At 27.8% G+C, this 13,685-nt stretch overlaps 1 protein-coding gene across 2 annotated transcripts; it reads right to left on the bottom strand.

Annotated features, from left to right (window-relative positions):
- Positions 1 to 1,364: 1,364 nt before the first annotated feature.
- LOC124941629 (two-component response regulator ARR2) lies at positions 1,365 to 5,243 on the bottom strand. Of its 2 annotated transcripts, none has more exons than XM_047481974.1 (6): positions 4,759 to 5,243; positions 4,366 to 4,518; positions 3,898 to 4,281; positions 2,982 to 3,058; positions 1,984 to 2,907; positions 1,365 to 1,890 (listed from the first exon to the last, which is right to left on the bottom strand). In XM_047481974.1, the coding sequence occupies exons 1-6, from the start codon at positions 4,937 to 4,939 to the stop codon at positions 1,813 to 1,815; spliced, it is 1,797 nt and encodes a 598-aa protein (XP_047337930.1). In that variant the 5' UTR covers positions 4,940 to 5,243; the 3' UTR covers positions 1,365 to 1,812. The 2 variants fall into 2 exon arrangements, with proteins under 2 accessions (XP_047337930.1, XP_047337928.1); XM_047481972.1 differs by having other exon boundaries at positions 1,365 to 1,893.
- Between the last annotated feature and the right edge of the window lie 8,442 nt (positions 5,244 to 13,685).

Raw genomic sequence — 13,685 nt, forward strand, 5'->3', positions numbered from 1 at the left:
ATTATATTAATTAATACAATGATTAATTATAATTAATTTTATTGGGTTTTGGTGATGTTTAATTATTTTGATTTTATTTATTTAAAATTAAATCAAAATAATTATTTTAATATTATAAATTTATGTATAAATTTGTAGTGCTCACAGTAAATCATTTATTCTTATATTTAACAAATATAAAAATTAGACTTTTATTTAATAAATTTAAACATTTTTTTATTAATTAATTTATAAATATTTGAACTTTTTTTAAATAATTAAAAAAACATGTTTTTATTAACTGTATATTTGTGTTAACTTAATAATATATATATATACTTATATATTAATATTAAAAATTATTATTATTTTATAAATGAACACATAATTAATAAACAGAAAAAAAAATAATGCTAATGACCGGTATATTAAAAAAAAATATTATTTATATATTAAAAAAAAATAAACGTACAGTTGGGTTTGAATAAACAAGTAATATTAAATTTTTTTAATATATAAATAATTAAAATATATAATTTAAAACATTATTTCATTTAAATAAATTTGTAATAAAATATTTTTAAGAAAATGGTTTTTAAATAAATTTTAAAATAATTGCAAAAACCCAGCTCTAATCTTTTATCACTTCAAAGTAAAAATTAAGATATCTTACCTGAATTAAAATTCTAACAGCATCAACAATACTAGTTACTATATGTTTTCAAATAAAATAGACAAGAACAGGTTTTGAACGAACCTTAATTTTGTTGTAATTTTGGTATTGTCTGTAAGTCTGTTAATAACGTCTAATTCTCCACGAATGAATGAAAAAAGTCTATGAAAAAATGAGTTGAGACTTTGAGATTCTCTTCTCATCCGAATAAAAGTAAACCTAGTCCGCACAAGTGGACATCATAGGTTCCTTGTCCCACTTGTTTTCTCTATATTTCATTGCAAAATAAATTAAAATTAATTTATAAGCCGAGTTTATTTCAAATTAAAATTAATTTATGAACTCAGGATTTATTTTGAATGGAATCCAGGGTGCATTTATCACGTTTTATAAAATTAGAATCTTTATATATTTAATAATGTTTATTAATGTGTTATACAAAATTATGGTGGAACACAAATATTTTCACTGCATCGACCCTAATCATTTGAGAAAAAGAACGTCCCAATTCGGATCAAAAACTAACAAATTACAATTAATTGATATAAAACTTGTGATCTCTTAGATAAGAACTATTGCTACTAAATTTATTCTTCACAAGTGTAATATTGTAAAAATAAAAATAAATAAATAATTGAACTGTTAACTGTTGTTTAAAACCTTGAAGAAACTTGCTAGAACCCTGACAATTTGGTGTGAAAGAATTACAGGATTGAGCAAAACCAATAATGAAAGCTAAATATATTACTACAATCAAGATCAAGGAACAGATTAATATTCTAAAAAACTTCACACTGAGTTTGAATAATATTTCAAGGAATAATCCGATCATCATCATCTACCCAAATCACAAAAGAATTCTTCCTACATAGGCCAGGCCCTGTCAAAACAAAACAGCTGCCCGAGCGATTAAGTGACAACCACATAACAAACGTTTAAGGCTGTCAGCAGCTACAATCACAGTAACAAAGCAGTAAAATTAACGGAAAAAAAAAAACTTTGCATGTAAGTATATGCCTTTGCATACACCATGCATCAATATCTCACATCAAACGTGGCGAATTCATCATCTAAACGTAACCAAATCCACTATTTGAAAGCAAGGATTAGATATTTTGCCCTAACAGCAAACTATGTACAATCACATAACCATGTCCTTCCTATTCTGGTAGATTGTCCAACGAATATCCATCAAAGCCAAACTCATTATTCGTATCCAACCCGATACTATTTCCTTGCTGCTGCACCATAAAAATTTCAGTCACTAACTTACTATGAAAGAAAGGGTATACAACGAATTATCAAAAAAAGTCGGGTCTGTTATGTTATACCTGCTTGAGAAATGCGCTCATTAGATCATCCTGACCATATTGTTCAGTGAAAAACCCATTTTGACTGTTATGGGATTTTACCCGAGATGAATTGTCAGTTAATATAGGGTTGAATTGCTGGTTAGCGACTGTGGGGGCAGTAACATTAAGATGTCCTCCCATGGAGAAAGCCATCTTCCTGTCATGAGAACCGCCATTCTGTTGGACCAAGACCGACGATGGCATGTCAAATGCCAATCCAGCATTTTTCAGCTCCCAATCCAGTGGCTTACGTTGATCCACATCATTAAAGACGTCATAATTCGGTGTGAATGCTCTCGGGCCAGAGTTTTGGCGGGCAAGTACTGGATAAGTATTGGCTGCAAGACGAGGATGATTCTGGGAGCTAGAGAAATTTACCATAGACGAGGCCTGAGAAACAGTGTTATTATATGCCGCTGATCTGGCACCGATCTGACCGTTAGATTCGTCCCGCAGTTTCGACTGAGCTTCACCCACTTGTCCGATTCCGAATAAAGGGTTCATATTGGTTTGCATATTATTAATCCCACGGAAACTCTGCAAATTGGCAAGTTGTTTTGGCTCCATGGAAGTTGGGACTCCGTGGAGTAAACTAATTTGCTTAGTATTTCCACTCTGAACATCGCCGAATCTTGGTTTGGATGTTTCGAAGCTGAAAAGGTTTCTTTGATCCGATGATAGCAGAATGGATAAGGCAGGGTCTGTGCTAGACCTACCGCCTAACCCTGCAGCCTGGATTGTGGCGAGACTCTGGGCTGGGATGTGTCCGGTTGCAGCTAGGGTTTGGAAATCGAGCCCGTTTAACGAACTGAAACCATTATCTAGCGGTCCCATGAATGAGTTGGCCAGACCATTCTGGTGTTGCGATACTCCGCTCAGCCTTCTAAGATACAAACGATATTTCTGCAATGAAAATTGATGTAGAACTAAGCATATAAATTTTTGACCATTGGGATTTCAGGAATCTGCAAACAAACCTGAAGGTGACTTGCAACGTTCTCTCTTGTGAGACCTGGAACATTCATCATTTCTAGAATTTTCTTAGGAACAGCCTCTGTACTCATTCCAAATAAACAAAGATTAGAACATTATGAAAACAAAGCTAATAGGATGGTGATGATAACACTATTCAAGAAATAGGAAGAAAAACGAAATCCATTTGCCAAACAAATTCTTACTTCTTAGGGATAGGATAGGACAATCTAATTCATTTCAAGAAGATTATCGAGAACTTTACGAGCAAAACAAAATCCAGCCCTCTTTACTGGTTTAGTCTGGTTTAGTGCAATGGGACAAAAACCCTAAATCCAGATCCCATAAATTGACCTCACATGTACTTAATTGATTTAGTATAGGTTAGAGCAACGCGACAAAAACCCTAAATTCAGATCCCCTAAATTAACCTGACATGTACTCAATTGGTTTAGGCTTAGAGCAATTGGGAAAGAACCCAAAATCAAGATCTCCTGGATTGTCATGACATGTACTGAACTGGTTTAGTATGGTTTAGAGCAATGGACACTCTAAACCTACCCAACAACCCTAAATCCAGATCCCCTTAATTGCCCTGACATGTTGTACTGATTTAGAGCAATTGCAACAACCCGAAGAGCTTCTTTGATTTGGGGTTATTCGAAAAAAAAATTAAATTATGAAATCAAAAATCTTGTTTGATGAAGAAGTGGATTGAGGTTGCACAACATTCCACCGTAATAACACTCCACTTCAGCCAAAGTTTTGAATATTTTTATAATGTAGCATCACACCTTATTTTTTTGAAAAATGAAAAGAGATTATTCTTCCATAAACTTCATTTAATTGTTTGAAGATAGTTGAATATAGGGAAACCAAATTATAGGGAACATTTTAGACAAAAGGCGGAGAAGCACATACTGTCTATGCCAAGTTGATTTACAGCTGCCACAAACTGCTGATGGAGTTCGATGGACCAAACTACTCGTGGCTTCTTCAGAGCAGAGGAGTCGTCCCTTTCATCCCCCTCATCGTCATCATCCTTCCTCCTTTTCGAGTTTCTACAATTCCCTTCATTGGCCGCTGATGATGAAACATCAGCTTCATCCGTCTGTTTCATCAGCCTCTCCCCATCTTCAGCACTTCCAGATTGATCCAAATCCTTCCATTCATGCTTCTTCTTCCTAACCACATGCTGCCATATGTTCCTCAAAGCATCGATTCTAACTGGTTTTATCAGATAATCACAAGCACCGTGTGTTACCCCTTTCATCACAACACTTCTACTATCATCTGCAGACATCACTGGATACAAACATCCCAAAAAATAGACACAAATCTCAGACCTATTCAAAATTTTGAAGTTAACCCTAGATTTTTATTACTCACTGATAACAGGCAGATCCATTTCAAGCCCAATGCATTCAAGGAGCTTGAATCCATCCATGTCAGGCATATGGACGTCGCTTATAACAATATCATACCCGTTCTTTTTCTCACGTAATTTCGATAAAGCATCTTCTGCTCGATTGCATTTGGTAGCTAGAAAAAAAGTTGAATCAATCATAATGAAACCGAATCAAAATACCCTAATAAATCAATCTTAAGAGTAAAGCAGATTCACAAATACAAATCTTCAAATTCATATAATCAGGAAAAAAAATTAATAGAGAAGGAAAATCAAATAATTATAACTATCAGCAATGAAACAGTCAACAACTCATGAGAAAAAATCACAAATTCCGTGGACTGTAATATAAGTACGGTAAATTGATGAAATACCTTCATAATGACAGGTCCGAAGCATCTGCTCAAGTATTCTCAGACAAGTAGGGTCATCATCAACCACTAGAACCCGCAGACCTGCCGGAAACTGGTCGGAGACCCCATCTCCGCCGGACTTCCAGGATGCACTAGAACACTGCATCGACGTGGATTTCGCAACTTGACCGCTTAGATTCATTATTTTGAAGCCTCGAAATTGAACCAACAGATGCACAAACACGTATGCATATATATATATAATAATAATACAACCAGCTGAACGAATCTAAATCACATGGAAGAGTTCCAGATGAAGGAGACGAAGCCCAAGTTGATCAAATTCACAGACAGCTAGAGTTCGAAACTTCCTTTCGAGTTGAAAGTTAGATTCTTAGAGAAAGAAAGAGAGAGAGAATAGAGATTCACGCAGAGATGTATATAATTGATTGAGAGAGAGAGAGAGATTGAAGACATAGATGGAGGATGGATGTGTGATGAAACAAAACTCAATTTCGGGTTTCCATTTTTACTAAAATGAATTATTATTATTATTATTATATATTTGTTTTATTTTTAAACAGTAAACATGTGGGGCCATTCTCTCCGCTGAGTGTGGATCCAGCTCATGAATAACTTTATATTTTATTTATTAAATCGTGTTTACAAGTGATATTTAGCCTATTTTAATATTAAAATTGTCAATTTTATTTATTACATAATTTAAATTATCAATTAATATATTTTTAGAATTATTTCAATTTATGTATATGTATATATAATAATAGTTTCTATATTAAAATTTAACAAAATAATATATAAAAAAGTAAACAAAAGATTTTGTCATCTAATTATTTATGGGAAGAATAAAATGTTTAAATAATGTAACTGATTTCACAATATAATCATAAAAATATCTGTATAATAATGATTAATTAAATTTTAGATTGATTACTTTTAAAGGTTTTTAAATTTTGAATTTAAATTTTATAATATATTTTTAAATTTAGAAGATTAGAAATTATTCATGGTTTATTTATTTTAATATTGAAATTATCAAGTTTATTAAATAAAATCTATTTTATAAAAATAATACAGACAATTTAAATTATTAAATAAAAGTATAATTCAGCAATTAATATGCTTTATAGTATTATTTCAATTTATATATATATTTTTATTAATAAATATTCTAGTTATTATCTTGAAATTAAAAAAATAATAATAAATTAATTAAATATTTTTACATATCTCAATTATTTATTTATGGAGTGAATAATATGTTTAAATGATATAATCTTAAGAGTATCTCTATAATAATCATTAAAAAAATCAAATTTATTACCTTTTTTAGTTTTTTAAAATTTTGAATTTAAACTTTATAATAAATATTTTTTTTTGTTTACAAAGTTACAGGTCTGAATAATGATTTTTATATTATTTTAATATTAAAAATATAAATTTTATTAAAAAATGTTATTTTATAAATTTCAATATGATTTATAGATAAGATTGAAATTATAAAATAAAATTATAATTTAATTCAAATAATATACTTTTAATATTATTTCAATTTATATATATAATTAATGTTAGTTATTATCTTGAAATTTAACCAAATAATATTAGAAAAAAATAAATATTTTCCTATCACAATTCTTTATATGATTAATAAAAATTGTAAATAATGTACCCAATCTTTCTATATAATCTTAAGATATCTGTATAATAATAATAATTAATTAAATTTTAGATTGATTACTTTAAAAGTTTTTAAATTTTGAATTTAAATTTTTTAATGTGTTTTTGAATTTATAAGATTAAATATTACTCACTAATATGGTTTAGTTATTTAATTATCAATTAAATTTATTAAATAAAATCTATTTTATAAAAATCAACATCTTTTACAGACACAATTTAAATTATCAAATAAAAGTATAATTCATTGAATTAATATGCTTTTTAGTATTATTTCAATATATATATATATATATATATATTAATAAATATGCTAGTTATTATCTTGAAATTTAACAAAATAATAAATAAATAAAATATTTGTAGATATCTCAATTATTTATTTATGGAGTGAATAATATGTTTAAATGATTTAATCTAATTTTATTATATAATCTTAAGAGTATCTCTATAATAATCATTAAAAAAAATCAAATTTATTAACCTCTTAGTTTTAAATTTTTTTGAATTTAAACTTGATAATAAATATTTTTATCTTATTTTTTTTCTTACAAAGTTAATGTCTAAATAATGATTTTTATATTATTTTAATATTAAAAATATAAATTTTATTAAAAAACATTATTTCATAAAATTCAATATGATATATAGATAGGATTGAAATTGTAAAATAAAATTATAATCTAATTCAAATTAAAGGTTTTTAAATTTTGAATTTATATTTTTTAATATATTTTTGAATTTATATGATTAAATATTACTCACCAATATGGTTTATTTATTTTACTTATTAATTTAATTTATTAATTAAAATCTATTCGATAAAAATCAACATCTTTTACAAACACAATTTAAATGATCAAATAAAAGTATAATTCATTCAATTATTATGCTTTTTAGTATTATTTCAATTACTATATATTTTTCATTAATAAATATGTTGGTTAGTATCTTGAAATTTAACAAAATAATTAATAAATAAATAAAATAAACAAAATATTTTTACATATCTTAATTATTTATGGAGTGAACAATATGTTTAAATAATGTAAATCTAATTTTATTCTATAATCTTAAGAGTATCTTTATAATAATCATTAATTAAATTTATTACCTTTTTAAGTGTATAAAATATTTGAATTTAAACTTTATAATAAATATTTTGTTTTGTTTTGTTTAAAACTTTACATTTTGTATAATGATTTTTTTATTAAAATTATAAATTTTATTTATAAAATTCAATATGATTTATAGATACGATTTAGATTATTGAATAAAATTATAATCTCATTCAATTAATATATTTTTAATATTATTTCAATTTATTTATAATTATAATAATAAGTATGCTAGTTATTATCTTGAAATTTAACAAAATAATAATAAAAATACATAAACACTTTTACCTTTCACAATTATTTGTAGGATGAATAAAAATTGTAAACAATGTAACAAATTTTGCTATATAATAATCATTAATTAATTTTTTTTAACTTCTAAATAAAATTGTATATGTAAAAAAAGAGAAGATAATAACTTAAATTATTACATTAAAGTCAAATCCTTCCTATCTAACTAAATAATAATTAAATTAATATTTTTTATAATATAATTAATATTTTTAAAATAATTCATTAATATTTTTAAATAATTATTTGTAAATAATTATTATTTACCTTATTTTTATTCATTTGCTTGAAATATATATTATTTATTAATGAAAGATAAAAAAAATTAAGTAAATCAAATCCAACTTGTCAAATTAAACTTGTAAAATAAAATATAGTTCTATTTTGTATTATCAAATCAATCTTTTCGATGGATCGATCCATCGGTTTAGTGATACTGAAATCGCTTAAACCGTTATAATCAACTAGATATTTAAAAAATAAATATTAAATAAGCTAGAATCAAATATTTACGGTTACAAAATTAACCATTCTTAAAAAAAATGTTTTTCAAAAACGATTAAAATGACATATCTTACATTTTTCTCGAATTCCGAAAAACTGAGAGGAAAAACCGATATACTAAACTTGATTCGAGTTTTATTTGAAAGTAACTTGTCAGTTTGTTTTATTAGCCTATATTTCTCTCGAATCACGTAAAATAGGGTAGAAGACCAATCTAGCCAGAGTTGTGGTACCTAAAATGAGATTAAGAACCCAATATAAGTTTTAGCAAATTGACATACTTGCTCAATTAAATTAAGAGTCAATTAAATGTTTACAAATTATGAAAGAAAAGAAAAGAAATTTAATTTTTATTTTATAAATTTAATGGGAAAAAATCAACATTATAATAAACAATTGACATTTTAAAGGTGAAAATTATTACACTTTAAAATGAATTCAAACCTGAGCATAGTTTTAAATGACCATTGAATGATTTTATTTAATAATTTTAATTGTATCTATAAATTTTATATTTATTACCTTTTTTAAGTTTATAGAAAGAATTGAATTTAAACTTTATATTAAATATTTTATTTTATTTTTTTTTAAATGTTAACATTTTGTATAATGATTTTTATATTATTTTAATATTCTAATTATAATTTTTTTCCATAAAATTCAATATGATTTATAGATACGATTAAAATTATTAAATAAAATTATAATTTAATTCAATTAATATATTTTAAATATTATTTTAATTTATTTATATATATAATAAGTATGCTATTCATTATCTTGAAATTTAACAAAATAATAATAGAAAAAAAAACAGTTTTACCTATCACAATTATTTGTAGGATGAATAAAAATTGTAAATAATGTAACAAATTTTGATATATAATAATCATTAATTAAATTTGTTAAACTTATAAATAAAATTGTATATGTAAAAAAAGAGAAAATAATAAATTAAATTACTACTTTAAAATCAAATACTTTCTTACTAACTAAATAATAATCAAATTATTTTTTTATAATATCATTTATGTTATTTTATTTTTTTTATAGTATAATTTATTATTTTTAAGTAACTCATTAATTTATTTAAATTTATAATATAAATTATTTAAATTTTTTTTATAAATATATTATTTTGAAATTTATAAAATACCACATACACAACAAAATATTATAAATAAAAGTTGACCCATTTATTTTTTTTAACTTTAGTATAAATTTGAGAGTTATTTACATAATTATCAATAAATTTGTTATTTATCTTATTTTTATTCATTTGCCCGAAATATTTTTTATTTATTAATAAGAGAATAAAAAATAAGTAAATATGTTGACATAAACCACTTGTCAATATGTGCATAACCGCATGGATAAGCTTACACTAACCCGTCAATTTGGGATCCAATCCGAGCTTTTCCTTAAGACGTATCGGGAAGAAATTGGAATGTAATAATATCAATTCATTTAAAAGGTTGAATCAATAGGTCTTCAAATCCTTCATTTGATAAAATGGAAACCCCTCCTATTGGATGATCATGATAGCTCCCAAATATCGAAATTCTTGATCAATGCCCTAATCATTATACAAGAAACTTGTGTTACTATTAGGCTTTCCCCGGGGCGAAACTTCGGTTGGTCTTGTTCGAGATCTTCGAACATATTCCAAGATTCAATGTGACTATTGTCACTTCCTGAATCCCTTGACATATATATTTCTCGAATCTCGTAAAATGGGGTGAGATGACCACTCTTGCAAGAGTTGTCATACTTAAACATTAAACGTGGAACCGAATATAAGATTTAACAAAATTAACGTACTTAACTCTATTAAGAGTCGTCACCTAATTAACTATTTAAAAATTATGAAAGAAATGAATTTTCAAAATTTTATTTATAGATTTATTGTTATGTGACAGGTGAAAAATTGTATTGGCGTTATGGCACACATGCTCGTCCAATGGGCGGTCTCTATTCTGAAACAATTAATCTTTTGAACGTGAAATTATTACACTTTAGAATGAATTCAAACATAAGCATACATCTAAGGTAATAGTTTATATCTAAAGGATCATGTCATTTCCTTTCCTAAACATAAGTTTTGGGTATACAAATTATTAGACGAGATTAAAAATAATAGCGTTATATGTGTTACTCATTGTGAGAGGGCAAAAACGATTTGTAATTGTTCAAAATAGGAAATGCAATGTATGATAATGTTGAATAAATAATAAGAATCTTTAGAGAATATTTCTCATATTTTTTTGAGTTGTAAAACTCAAACTATGAATCTCTCAAAGTGCAAGAAAATTGAGAAAAATATCTCAAACATGACCTAAATATTGTAAAATTATTTATTTAGACTAAGAAAATTATTATAAGCCTTTTTTTATTTGTTTTCAGATTTTTAAAAAATTAATTGGATTTGAAAGAAATTTAAAACCCGAAAATTCCATTTAAAATACAAATAAGCTAAACCGAACAAGTCCTAGAAACTTTAGAATAAACTTAGGGACGAGGTTTGTGTGTGAACCGAACGAAACGGGTCGGGACGGAACTAATGAGAGTATTGGACCTCCATATGGATCCAAAAACCAGAGACAAATAGGGTTATTTCGATGCTATTCATACATGTAATGTATGTATCCCACTCATAAAATGATACCTATACACAAAAGTGAAGCATCACCCTCCTCATTTATTGATTTTTCCCCTCTTTTTACAGGTGACGCTGCCTTAGTGGATACAGACACTACCTGTATGAGTAGCATCGAATTAACCGACAAATAGGTGAGTCAATTAAAAAATGCATGTAAATCGCATTTTAATTTGAAAAGACATTTGTTTGATTACTAATTAATTATGTATATGCAATTCCCACTTCTGGCTATCTGGTTCTTTCTACCCAACGAAACAAATGAATCAGCATTAGTTGAAATGCGACCAAATTTCGATCAATCAAATGATGGTCTTCAATTGGTACATTCGTGAACTCCTCTACCTTAAATGAATTATGTTCATGGAGCATTCGATTATGAATTGCCGGCCATGATTAAATTCTCATTGTAGACATTCAAATGTGACCTCTCCTATTCTATATCAACCTCACATAGTGTTAAGTAAAAATAGGTGATTAATTATTAGCATTAATTAACTATTAAATAAGAATTTAACTAAGTTAATCTTGTGCAGATTAAAATCAGAACGAAAGCTGATCGGTATTTTCTTAAGTCGGGTCGGTTTTATACTTCAGCATTTAAGAAAGATCGGTTACTTCAAATATCAGTTTTCTACATATCGGTTTTATGAAGAAAGCATAATCGGTTTTTTAGATATCGGTTTTATGAAGAAGGTGAAATCGGTATTTTACATATCGGTTTAATGAAGAAAGAAGAATTGGTTTTCTAGATCAGTTTTCTAAATATCGGTTTTATGAAGAAAGTGAAATTGGTATTTTAGATATTGGTTTTGTGAATAAGTGAAATTGGTATTTTATACATCGGTTTTGTGAAGAAATGAAATCGACTTTTTATATATCGGTTTTATGAAGAAAGCAGAATCGGTTTTCTAGATCAGTTTTCTAAATATCGGTTTTATGAAGAAAGTGAAATTGGTATTTTAGATATTGTGAATAAGTGAAATCGGTATTTTATATATCGATTTTGTGAAGAAATGAAATCGGCTTTTTGCAAATCGGTTTTCTAAGACGCGTAGTCGGTAGTTTATCAAATCGGTTTTCTGCCAAAGCATAGCCGGTAGTTTACCAAATCGGTTTTCTGCCAAAGCTTAGCCAGTAGTTTACCAAATCGGTTTTCTGCCAAAGCGTAGCTGGTATTTTATCAAAGTCGGTTTTCTGCCAAGGCGTAGCCGGTAGTTTGTGAAGCCGATAGTTTGCTTCAGCATTGTATGAATCGGTTCTCCATAGAAGCGCATCCGGTATTATCCTTACTGCTTCTCAAAATACAAACACATTTTAGGTAACTGCAGATATCAGCCTTATACTACATCAGTATTTTATTTCCATCTTTGTGCAAGTCTGAAGAAGACATCTTGGTAGCAGTTATCTTCCAGCACAGTCCATACTGTTAAAAGCACCAAAAGATAAATTATTCATGCTGCACGTTCCTAGGAAATCATAATCCAATTAATGTCTTCTTAGCTTATTATGATCAAAATACAGACAAGATAAAAGGATATCCCATCCAATATACTACTCTGAACCTCAACCAATCAAGACCAAGAAAGATGTCCTATGAAGAAAATATATCCGTTGAAGAAGCAAAATATGTCCGTTGACATTTTGTTTATTTAAGAGAACAAAGGACGATCGACTGAGTATAAAGTCACAACACGAGTTTTCAATTAATCCTTGCCTCAACCTTAAGCAATCACAACCGATCAACTCTCTCAAGCTCTAAAAGTTTCATAAGTCTCCGAGTGTGTTAGAATTTCAAAGTTGTATTATAATACTACATAATCTGTGTGAGTTTGTTAACATTGTAAGTTGCTAGAATCCATTTATGTTCAATAAAGAGTGTGTTCTAGGAGTTCGAAAGCAGGTAGTAACTAAGTCCTGAATATTCGACTGAGTTGTATACGAGTGTTGTATTCAATTAAATCTTCTAGTGGATATCTTTCTCAAGATTTGAGAAGAAGGGGTGACGTAGGAGTTTTTACTCTGAACATCCATAAATATTGTGTTGTGCATTCTTTCCTTCTCTAGTCTTTCAAACCGATTATATGTTGCTTCAAGTCGAAACAGGCACATCCGCACTTGAACTCGGTTCAAGAGTTTGTGATGACTTGCAAAGAATAGAAACCGATAATCAACCTCTAATAGGGTTATTATCAAACGAAGTGTTGTGTAAGCGTTCAACTTTGTGAGACCCCAGTCTCTATTGGTGATCCCGATCCTAACAAGTGATATCAGAGTGGCTAGTTTCTATTCTTAAACAATCAGATATCATATCAGCATGGCTCTTGTCAACAAGGCCCCAATGTTCGAAAGTGAAGACTTCATTGATTGGAAGCTACACATGCAAGTTAATAGGATCAGTGTAATCAATAGAGACGGGGTCTAACTACTGATGACAACTTCTGGAAAACGGTTTGATAAAAATAATGTGACGGATTAATATCACTTTTTATTCTTCACAAACCCTTGCAAACACTTGTAGCGATTCAAGGACGGAAACGTTTTCTCAAGTTTGAAGCTAAGAATCAATGAAAGAAGAGAAGACATAATGTAAATGACATAGCGATTTGTCAATGGATGTTCGGAGAAAACTCTCCTACGTCACCCCTTCTTCCAACCACTGGAAGGATTCACTATAC

The sequence above is a fragment of the Impatiens glandulifera genome, chromosome 6 (genome assembly GCF_907164915.1).
Source record: "Impatiens glandulifera chromosome 6, dImpGla2.1, whole genome shotgun sequence".
Classification (NCBI taxonomy): domain Eukaryota; kingdom Viridiplantae; phylum Streptophyta; class Magnoliopsida; order Ericales; family Balsaminaceae; genus Impatiens; species Impatiens glandulifera.